General features: G+C 44.8%; 1 protein-coding gene across 1 annotated transcript in view; it reads left to right on the top strand.

Annotated features, from left to right (window-relative positions):
- Positions 1-3,931: 3,931 nt before the first annotated feature.
- The window catches only part of LOC139762699 (7SK snRNA methylphosphate capping enzyme-like), a 55,333-nt gene continuing 47,201 nt past the window's right edge, over positions 3,932-12,063 (top strand). The window contains exon 1 of the mRNA XM_071687682.1: positions 3,932-4,088. Coding sequence (XP_071543783.1) covers positions 4,022-4,088 — 67 coding nt within the window. The 5' untranslated portion in view covers positions 3,932-4,021. The remainder of the gene's footprint in view (positions 4,089-12,063) is intronic.

Genomic DNA, 12,063 nt, shown 5'->3' with positions numbered 1-12,063 from the left:
AAACGAGAGTGAGTGTTGAGAGGTAGAGTACTGGAAGGAAAGCCAGATTATGCATAAATGAGCTACCTATGTGGAGGATGGTGCTAAGAACAGGAAAACTGTTTGAAGGAGGTTCTGTTCAGGTCACTTCAATGTGAAATAGGACAAGCTAGGCTGGAAATGGATGAATGATATACAAAGTCTATTTGTCTATCTATCTCATGCCCATTCCTTCTGGGAACTCCTATCAAAGGGGAGGCCATGGCAAAAGTCTACATTCATATAACGTGAAACTGAAAATTGGTATTACTGCATGTGGTTGTGGCTAAACAAGTATGTATTAGAGAATACAAATTCTTCTCCAAACTCTCCCTTTCCTCCTTATTTTCATATTCAATATTAAAGACATTATCAAATGGATTAACTGAAGAATTCTATATGAAATAAAAACCATATATTTACACAACTGTAAAATTATGCTGCCCTGATTTAGGGTTTACAAGGAGGAAATGACTATATAGAGAAAATTCTGGACAAATGTTGAAATTATGATAAGTGGTAAAAGAGCTGGAAAGAAGTTAATACATTTTGTTGGACAGTTATAAACATATGCACAGAGGAGTAGGTTAACAGATATCTGTGAAACCTTCATGTTTGTTTATATGAAATGGATATCAAATCATATGAAATGGATATCAAATCAGTCACTGTGTATAAGAAAAGTCAACAACAACAAAAAAAGAATGGATGTTGTAATGAATAGGATCAGACAGTAAGAACTACATGACAAAAACAAAAATAGAGGATGTCACTAAACTACACCCGGAAGATGTAAAGAGCATGTTAGGGAAAAATGGTAACAAGCTATGAAAGTTGCATTCCCATAAGAATACCACTATTCAGTACATGTTCACCTGAATAAAGCTTAAATCTGGTGCAGAGGATGCAGAAAAATTTTACATATTATCTGTAATTCTATTCCCAATTACAAGGGTGGGTCAAGAGCAGATTCCCTCTTATTTCACTCACACAAGCACTCAAACTAATAAAGCAGAAAAAATTGTGGAATGACTCAAGATACCTAATGTCACTAGTTGTATGTACATAAAGCAGTTAAGGCTAAGTAAAAAGACTGTGCACAGTTTTAAAGATTAGTGATAAGCATTCAGTGTGTTACATGCAAATATAGGCATATTGGTAAAAACACATACACCAACGACCAAGTCTTGAAAAAACAAACTTGTGAGAATAAGTTAATGAAAGTGTGGAATGATACAGCAATTTGGCTGAAAAGCATTTGGAACAATTACAGTGAGCTTGACTGCATTGGCTATAAAAGCAAGCACAGAATCTCTTTCAAGGAGGTGCGGAAAGGGAAGCTTTAGCATCAGGAAAACCAAAATTGAAAATGAGAACAATAAAACTGAAACAGCTTACAGGGAAGGCTTCTTCAGTATGAACATGGGAAGGGTACTACAGACAACAGTTGGGGCAACAGACCCACTGAATAACAACTGAAGGTTATCGTAGAAAGAATATTGATTAGTATAACAAAGACTTCATTCAGAAAAGTAACCTCAGTAATATATAAGTGAAAGCAATGAAAGTATGCATGAGTAATGCCTACAGATGAAGGATGTACTGACAGTCATATTAAGCTGAATTACACAGAATACATAATAAAACCATAAAAAAGTTATTTCTTATCATACTTAGTCGTTGTCTCCTACGTTAGTGATGTAACGCAAGAAAACAGATGAAAGAATGGCCCAACCCACCTACAAAAATGCAAACTTTGAGTGATTACTGAAGAGTAAGCTGGAAAGATGTAAGCTAATCATGTTTTTTTTTGTCTATAGGTCTAGGAGACAATCATAATCAGACCTATTACCTAACATCACCAGGTAGTATCATGGAAATTTTTAAGATAAGCAAAGTAAAGATTGGCAAGTGAGAGAATCACTTTTAAGTATGTGGACAAGATGTCGTAGATAATAACCAAATACTGAGATTAGCCTTCCACCTGTGGAAGAGTATAGAGATGCTCAAGTCCAAAGGTACGTATGTGGACAAGATGTCGTAGATAATAACCACATATTGAGATTAGCCTTCCACCTGAGGAAGAGTATAGAGATGCTCAAGTCCAAAGGTACATCACAAAACTGTTTTTGAACTTGGGACTCTGAGCTATACAAAGTGGATAGCACCAAACTTACTGGTATTAAAAGTCAGACATCAAAGAGGCATATTATGACTTTTAAATTCCAGAATTGATATGATTCAGTTGATTTTAATAAATTCCTTGAAACCAGGAAGAGGTCTTTAATCAGAGGAAATTATTTACTGAGCTACATGAAAGCCAAAAAAAGATGCAAAAGACATTATTTAGTAATAAATATGAGAACTGGAAAATTTGATAAAGAGGTGAATGCAGTGACATCCGAAAAAAATAAAACATATAAAGGGAAGGCAAAGACAAGGACCCTCAAGTGTAAGAGTACCTCTCAGTACACACTATCAGATAATTACTCCCACACACTACAAGATATGATACAGACTTTTGTAACAACGGGAGATGAAGACGAATGAAACAAATTCTGAGAAAGGTATGAATGCAGAGATCACTAGAAAGTTCAAGAAACTGTAAAATGGGAAGGAGTTTCATGGGAGTCACTATGACCATAAAACTCCATCTTCTTATGCACAAGTTGGTACACACACACACACACACACACACACACACACATCGGTAATTACAAATAAGCAACAAGATTTAACTGGAAGAGTCCTGAGAAGAGCAACTCTGATGGTGCCTAAATTACGTGAAATTTGCTCAGAGGAGAGAGCAATGAGGGATTATAGCCCTTAAAGTTTCTACATCATTTAGATGATATTTACAATAACCAGTTCTTCATGAGATGCAATACACAGTTATCAAGGGTCATAAGAAGAAGCAAAGCAAGAAAGTCATTACAAAGAATACAAAGACATCCGTTTTAGCATACGGTGGTGAATGGTTGGAAAACTTACCGTAAGTAATAAAACTGTAAATGGTGGCAGTGCACACAAGTTTCGTTAATTGTAAACAAACAATAATTCAATTAATCATGGTTTAACCAATGACAAAGAAAATTTCTAGCACAGCAACAAATATATCACTGTTAACAGCTTTCCATTTACCAGCATTTCCTTAGTTTGAGCTAACAATTGCACCCACAACCCCGCCATGAACATAGTCTTCATTTAAACTTACCCCCACATTCTCGACATGAAAGTGTGCAAGTCTGAGCCTCAAAGAACACGCTTCTATCGCTGGAAGCTGCAAGGAAATTTCTTTAATGTACAGGACATATATTTCTGTAACTTACGAAATTAGTTAGGCATATTGAGGAGAACGGCTATAAGAAACCATGTCAGAGATTTTCAAGTAGGCGAATATATTTTAACGATGAAGGCCTTGGATTGCATGAACCCAGCTAATCACCGCGTACTTATGATATCTACTTACAAAGATATGTGTGCATGGTTATCATGGGCAATAAACTTACATTTTCTTTTAAGTGTTTAGTGATCAGGGTGGAAAACCTTAAGCCCGAATAACAATCGTATCTGAAGTAGGTGTTCATGATTATGTCTAGTGATTTCTTATGTTCATGCTAATGGCTAAAATGACCCTGACAGTTAATTAGCATGCAACCCAACTGACCACCCAGCAAAACGAAGTATTCGTAAAATCATTTAAACTTTATTGCTGTAACTGTTTCTGTAATATGTTCAATCCAAGAGATATCTTTATTTCTTAATGAAGCGCAGATTTGGAATAATATAGTCAATTCAGGTCCGTATCCCCTGCAGACTCCTGAAATAGCTGGGACGTCCTCACAGATGCCCTCTCGTTTTCTATGATTCTCAGCATGTGTCCCCCATCTCCAGACGGAGTTGATGTCATAGCTTGGTGACAGACGTAAAGGTTCCCACCACGTGAAGCAGTTTATAGTGATCACCTTTACTAATATTTCATTTTCTCTTTCTTTTTTTTCGGATGAAGTTAACTGATCGCCTCTTATACATCATTTACATCTTCGATGGAACACTGCAATGCATTTCAAGTAAGCCCAATTTTAATGTTTCCTTTAGATATTTCAATTTCTAAGGCTTCCTTCCCCTTCTATCTCACTGATACTGTGGTTAGAGTGTCTCCCACTGTAAAAACACATCTGAACTTGTTATTCAATTCCTCGTGTGTGTGTGTGTGTGTGTGTGTGTATGTTAACTATTTGTGTGTTACGGGGACAGAATTTTACATTAGCGTTGCCCCATTTCTGAACATCGTATATGCATCGTGGTTTTACTCTCGTGCGCGTGTGTACGTGTGCACGGGATTTGTGAGTGTACACAGTGGGAATCATCTTGTTCACTGCCAGAGCGCGTGTATGTCCGCCCCACCGCTGCCAACCCAGTAAATTCATCAGGCAAGGGAACATTTGTCTTGCATTTTTTTTAACGTCCCTGTAACACTCTTAAATAAATAACCTTAAATTACATTAAACTGATACTCTTACGTATCGAATCAGATCTAATCCAAATGTAAACAACCTTTGCTTACCCCTAATCCCTCGCCTCGCACCAACAAACAATTGACTTTGGTGCGTTCCTGTAACACTCTTAAATAAATAATCGTAAATTACATTAAATTGATACTCTTACGTATGGAATCAGATCTAGTCCAAATGTAAACAACCTTTGCTTACCCCTAATCCTTCGCCTCGCACCAACAACAAACATTTGATCGTAGGCCAGTTGGACCCGAGCGAACGCTGAGCCAACACGTGTGAGCTGGTGTAAGGTACTAAAAGGTTTATCGATTTTCGTTTGGTATGTTGGAGGCTCTTGGAGAAAAGTCAGAATATGAAAGTTTGGAGGCGCAATGCCGATACCGCACACGAGGCCACTCTTGAATTAGTTAACAGAAAGGAATATTAAGGAGAGTAGACTTTTTGAGGAAGAGGTAATCCTACCTTTTAGAAAGTGGTAGATCGATGCAAGGAAGGACATGAAAAGTAATGAGCTCCAAAGCTTAGCGGCGGAAGGAAAGAAACCGATACCACCTAACCCATTCCCAACACCGCGGAATGGCAGAACTCTTTACACATGTCTTACCTAGAGATATGTGTCCTTCTCTTGCCTTATGATGCGCTCCCTTCCGTAACTGGTAAACCAAAGGTAAAACAAGCAACGCAATAGAGCAATACTGGTGATAATGAGGCGACCCACGAGCAAGATAAATGGTGACACAGCACAAGGAGCGTTACGTCTACAAGGAGCATCATTGGTTGTTCCGTAGTGGTTAATGACGCAACTCAAAGGATAAGTAACGTGTAGAGATAAGAGACGGTATTAATGGTTACGTAAGATACGGAACAATACAGATGGCAATTAAATGACGGGAACAGTACGGCTGGTAATCAAGTACAGGGCGCTGTACGGGGTCGTGACGCAACACAAGAAGCATTAAAGGTTCTTTACGCAATACCAGGAGATGTGCCTCAGACTGCAACACAGGTAAGGCAAGACCTGCCGGTGACGCAATACAAAAGGGCGACACCGCAACACAAGAGGCTCAGAGTCATCCACTCAAAACAAGGAAGAACGTCCTTCCTGTATGAGATAAGTTCACTCCAATAAGCTGTGTTGTGTTGCGTCAGTCCTCCTCCTCCTCCTCCCACGCTCGTGTTTACTTCACGTCCCCCAGTGTTGCCGACGAAGGAATTTTGACCCTCATTAAACCTGGAGACCAGAGACAAATGGTGGCTCGCAATGGTAAACATAGGAGGTTCATATACTCGAACGAATAATCTTATTAAGGCAAATAACATGCCATTCATAAGCTCAGTTAAAAAAAAGGATATATTAACCTACCCCTCACAGTGCATGGCATTCTCTGTTGTGAATACATTAATAAACTTCGTATACGATAGAAAAACAGAATCATTATTTCCGCTACATGAATCATCAAAAGCTGAAGAAATTAATCATTTCTACAAAAAAAAATGTTGAGTACTCAGTACATTTGTATGTTAATTTATTAGTTATTGAAAAAAATCGAAACGTGTAGATAAGCGTCGAAACATTCTGCACTTTACAAATTGTATTTGAGGTCTCAGGTATCATTTTAAATTCAATTTATTGATAAAAAAGGACTCGTGTGTCCTCTTCCATCTTTAACACCGCTGTTAAGGAACAAGAACATGTACCGATAACTTGACGATTTCGATGAAAATGACAAGAGCGCTGAAAGAAAACGGCATATAGGCTGAAAATGGGGGGGTTGTTGAGGGCGCGTCTGATCGGCCAGGATTACCCGAGGGACTGGTCCGTGTGGGATGTGTCGTCGTCCCCCCCAACCCAACCCCACATGCTTAAAAATACGTGCACTCACTCACCCAGGCAGGCAGGCAGGCAGGCACGGCCACCACGACGCAAACCCCCCCCACACACCCCCGACGCTGCTGCACCAGCTGTGGAATGGCGGAAGTCTCTAGAAGAGAGAGAGAGAGAGAGAGAGAGAGAGAGAGAGAGAGAGAGAGAGAGAGAGAGAGAGAGTGTGTGTGTGTGTGTGTGTGTCCCCGTCCCGTTAGCTCGAGTGTGAGGGAAAACGGACGAACGAGAGGAATAGAAAAAGAGAGTTTACGAGTATGGAAGAGAGAGCTGGGAGCGAGGGAGAGCTGGGGCGAGGAAGGGAGAGAGCTGGGGTGGAGGAAGGGAGAGAGCTGGGAGCGAGGGAGAGGGATGGGGGCGAGGGAGAGAGCTGGGAGCAAGGAAGGGAGCCAGGGCGAGGAAGGGAGGAAGCTGGGGCGAGGAAGTGAGAGCTGGGGGCGAGGGAGCGAGGAAGGGAGAGAGCTGGGGGCGAGGGAGAGAGCTGGGGCGAGGAAGGGATAGAGCTGGGAGCGAGGAAAGGAGAGCTGGGAGCGAGAAAGGGAGAGAGCTGGGGGCGAGGAAGAGAGAGAGCTGGGGCGAGGAAGGGAGAGAGCTGGGAGCGAGGAAGGGAGAGAGCTGGGGGCGAGGGAGGGAGCTGGGAGCGAGGAAGGGAGAGAGCTGGGGGCGAGGAAGGGAGAGAGCTGGGGGCGAGGAAGGGAGAGAGCTGGGAGCGAGGAAGGAAGAGAGCTAGGAGCGAGGGAGGGAGAGAGCTGGGGTGAGGCGAGAAGGGATCTGGAAATAATGAGGGAGAATAAGAACGGGGTCAGAAAGAGAGAGAGAGAGAGAGAGAGAGAGAGAGAGAGAGAGAGAGAGAGAGAGAGAGAGAGAGAGAGAGAGAGAGAGAGATCAGAACAATGAGATACGGCTTGGCTAATGATCGAGGTGGACCTTGAGTGGCGAATCTGCTCCCCCGCCACACTAGGTAGACCTCAGGTGGTCAAGTCACACACACACACACACACACACACACACACACACAGACAGACACACATGGGTACCTGGCGTAGGCTACGATGTGTGTGTGTGTGTGAGTGTGTGTGTGTGTGTGTGTGTGAGCGTACATAGGGGTCTAGACACGGTACACATACACAGGGTTGTGACACTAGGGGCAACACGGGTGTCAGACTCTCTCCCCGTAACACACAGACAATCGTACACCCCCCTCTCCCCTCCCCTCCCCCTCCACCACCCGAGCGAGGGCGCCCCCCGACGTCTATCTTATATCCACCGGATACGCCGTTACTCGCTCCTTCCAGTTGGGTCCAGCCCCACCCCCCCAAATAACCCTCCCCAGAACCTCGTCTCGTCTCCCCATACCACCTCGTCTCGTCCCCCCATACTACCTCGTCTCATCTCCCCAGGACCTCGTCTTATCTCCCCAGAACCTCGTCTCGTCTCCCCAGAACCTCGTCTCGTCTCCTCAGAACCTCGTCTCGTCTCCCCAGAACCTCGTCTCGTCTCCCCATACCACCTCTTCTCGTCTCCCCATACTACCTCGTCTCATCTGCCCAGAACCTGGTCTTATCTCCCCAGAACCTCGTCGTATCTCCCCAGAACCTCATCTGATCTCCCCAGAATCTCGTCTCGTCTCCCCATCCACCTCATTTCCCCAGAACCGCGTCTTATCTCCTCAGAACCTCGTCTCGTCTCCCCATCCACCTCATTTCCCCAGAACCGCGTCTTATCTCCCCAGAATCTCGTCTCATCTCCCCAGAACCTCGTCTCGACTCCCTATCCACCTCGTTTCCCCAGAACCTCGACTTATCTCCCCAGAACCTCGTCTCGTCTCCCCAGAACCTTGTCTCATCTCCCCAGAACCTTGTCTCATCTCCCCAGAACCTCGTCTCGTCTCCCCAGAACCTTGTCTCATCTCCCCAGAACCTCGTCTCGTTTCCTCATACCACCTCGTCTCATCATCCCTCCATACCTAACATCATTCCATTATTTCCTTGCCTTTCAATGTCCCCTCCCTCTCCCCATGTGTCCTACCCCCCCCCCCCCCTTACCCAACCCGTTTTCTTAGCACGCGCCCGTGTGTACGTCCCCACCCCACCGTCCGTACTCGTGACGTGAGACACACCCAAGCCACACCGTCCGTGGACAAACGAACGCTTCCCCTCCGTCCAGAGACGATGTACTACTACACCCCCCCTACCCTACCCTACCCTACCCCCCTCTCTCCCCCTAGGGCGTCAACAGAGCCTCGGCTCAGGTGTACCAGCCCAGCCCCTGCCTTCCCTTCCCCTCCCCCTAAACCCCCCAATCACACACACACACACACACACACACACACACACACACACACACACACACACACGCCCTCCCGTCCCCCTCCACTACCCCACCTCGTAACATTATAACATTATCTGGTTTGTCTCGATCCACAAGGGCGAATGTCCCTTGTCGCCTCGACGCCTCTATCTCGAAAAAGAAAAAAAAAAACTTTAATACTCGTTGTTCCATCCATTTCAATCGTTACATTACGACACCCTTTCTACCCATTACAGTCTACTCAAGATACATCCTTGATTAGGGGGTAATTATGTAATGCTCATTTTCCAAAGTTGGACTCATATCTCCACTGCCCTATCATGAGGAGAAACCATAAAGGCAGTACACAGGAAGGATAGGCAACAGGAGACCCGATGGTCGATAACGAAGTCATCTGTAAATATATGTAAACACAGTGGCAGAAACAGAATTGCAGAGCAGATGGCTTTTCCCGACCCACCCACCTCTCCCTCCGGCTCAACAGCCGGAAGGGGAAAAAAAAGGAGAAAGTCTTCCTATACAGTATTGGGGTAAGATACTGTCATGGGAATTGTGTAGGGAAGCTTGGACTGGAAAATGGATTTTCCTGCTTGACTTTAGAAACAAGTCTGTGTTTTCTTTGATTCTTTCTAGAAACACATAAGTTGTGTTCTATGTATATCCTCAGGCTCTGTTAACAGAGTATATTAGCCGATACTGGTAAAACCGATAAAACCAAGTATGATTATGATTAAGAAAATCATCTTGTGATTTCAGATTACAAAACAAGTACTTCAGAAGGACAGGAATTTATGATAAACGCCGACGAAGAAAACAAAATTGAAAAGTAAACACTATCGAGGGTCCATTTTGGTGTCAGGAGCAGGTCAGGGGGTTCTGCTGTACCCATGGTGGTGTCAGGAGCAGGTCAGGGGTTCTGTTGTGTCCATGGTGGTGTCAGGAGCAGGTCAGGGGGTTCTGTTGTACCCATGGTGGTGTCAGGAGCAGGTCAGGGGGTTCTGCTGTACCCATGGTGGTGTCAGGAGCAGGTCAGGGGGTTCTGTTGTGCCCATGGTGGTGTCAGGAGCAGGTCAGGGGGTTCTGCTGTACCCATGGTGGTGTCAGGAGCAGGTCAGGAGGTTCTGTTGTGTCCATGGTGCTGTCAGGAGCAGGTCAGGGGGTTCTGCTGTACCCATGGTGGTGTCAGGAGCAGGTCAGGGGGTTCTGTTGTGTCCATGGTGGTGTTAGGAGCAGGTCAGGAGGTTCTGCTGTGCCCATGGTGCTGTCAGAAGCAGGTCAGGAGGTTCTGTTGTGTCCATGGTGGTGTCAGGAGCAGGTCAGGGGGTTCTGTTGTGTCCATGGTGGTGTCAGGAGCAGGTCAGGAGGTTCTGCTGTACCCATGGTGCTGTCAGGAGCAGGTCAGGGGGTTCTGTTGTGTCCATGGTGGTGTTAGGAGCAGGTCAGGGGTTCTGTTGTGTCCATGGTGGTGTCAGGAGCAGGTCAGGGGGTTCTGCTGTACCCATGGTGGTGTCAGGAGCAGGTCAGGGGGTTCTGCTGTACCCATGGTGGTGTCAGGAGCAGGTCAGGGGGTTCTGTTGTGCCCATGGTGGTGTCAGGAGCAGGTCAGGGGTTCTGTTGTGCCCATGATGATGTTAGGAGCAGGTCAGGGGGTTCTGTTGTGTCCATGGTGGTGTCAGGAGCAGGTCAGGGGGTTCTGTTGTGTCCATGGTGGTGTCAGGAGCAGGTCAGGAGGTTCTGCTGTACCCATGGTGCTGTCAGGAGCAGGTCAGGGGGTTCTGTTGTGTCCATGGTGGTGTCAGGAGCAGGTCAGGAGGTTCTGCTGTACCCATGGTGCTGTCAGGAGCAGGTCAGGGGGTTCTGTTGTGTCCATGGTGGTGTCAGGAGCAGGTCAGGGGGTTCTGTTGTGCCCATGGTGGTGTCAGGAGCAGGTCAGGGGGTTCTGTTGTGTCCATGGTGGTGTTAGGAGCAGGTCAGGGGTTCTGTTGTGTCCATGGTGGTGTCAGGAGCAGGTCAGGGGGTTCTGCTGTACCCATGGTGGTGTCAGAAGATGTCCGGGGGCGGTTCTGTTCTGCCCATGGTGGACCTCTGAATTTGCCCATCAAACTAAAAATGTTCCTTTAAGATTCAAATTTGCTTACAAGGCTACCTCTGAAGCCACAGTATCCACTCAGAAGATACGCAAAATCGCCCTTGAATGATATTCGCTTACGACATTATTACCTCTACGTAAGAGCAAATTTTGCGTTTCAATCGACCCATTTCGCCCTCTAGGGTATAATATTCCAGTTCAATCAGCTTACACCGTGAGATTCGCGTGTCAGACCACGAAATTCGTTCAGTCAGAACTGCCAAAGGCGCATGTAAGTCCACCAATATTTAACTTTTAAGGTCAATCTAATACACCAATTTCGCCCACAAGACCAATAAGAGTTGTCCTCAAGATTATAGATTTCATCTTGTATAATTTACTGCTTTGAACTTTAAGTATTTCTTCCAAGTTTAGTGGTTAGCGTCGCTGACCATGATTCACACGCGGGCGGCTCTAAGTTCGAATCCTCGGCGTGGCTTTCGGCCTATACCTAACCTAGGTGTTCATCCTAACTCGAGGCAGCTCAGTAAATGAGTACCTGGTCTGGGCAGTGTGTGTGTGTGTGTGTGTGTGTGTGTGTGTGTGTGTGTGTGTGTGTGTGTGTACATATATACAAGGTCAAAGGATTTGTGTAGGTGTACACACAATAAAAACATAGTACATATATTCATATACATTTAAGGTTGAGAGATGAGTCAACACGGTTGTAAAACCATATTCCCATTACACACAAATGTTAATAACTACACTCATAAGGGCCAGTCACAACCATGATTCACACAATCAAATATAATAACATTACCAGTCAGGTTATCGTCTTAGTAATGTAAAAGACTCGATTCCTTTTACCTTCATTCAGAAAGAGACTTGATGATCTTCATTTTCTTTAACTGCGTCTTAACTGTGATTTTCTTATTCAAAATTTCCCAAAGGAGCGATTGAAGTAAAGATTAAAGTGAAGTGTTTGTCTTCGAGGCCAATGAATGGGGATATGCAGGGGATACATCGTACCCGGACCCGGGAGTCCAAAAGGGGGTCCAGGAATTCCTTGGATCTCAGAAAATTTTTTGCTTATACTGAAGACTATCACATTTTGTGTGAGCCAACATAGGTAAAATATTCTTAAAGCACCTTTTTTTTTTTTTTTTTTTTTTTTGCCTTATAGCTCATGGCATAAAATCGTAGTGGATAAAAACAGGATGACTGATGGAGAAGGGAAGGGGGGGCAAAAGAAACTTCGTACCCCT

Source organism: Panulirus ornatus, chromosome 44 (assembly GCF_036320965.1).
Source record: "Panulirus ornatus isolate Po-2019 chromosome 44, ASM3632096v1, whole genome shotgun sequence".
Taxonomy (NCBI): domain Eukaryota; kingdom Metazoa; phylum Arthropoda; class Malacostraca; order Decapoda; family Palinuridae; genus Panulirus; species Panulirus ornatus.
The sequence above is the reverse complement of the archived record's forward strand: the minus strand, read 5'-3'. Positions and strand labels throughout refer to the sequence as shown.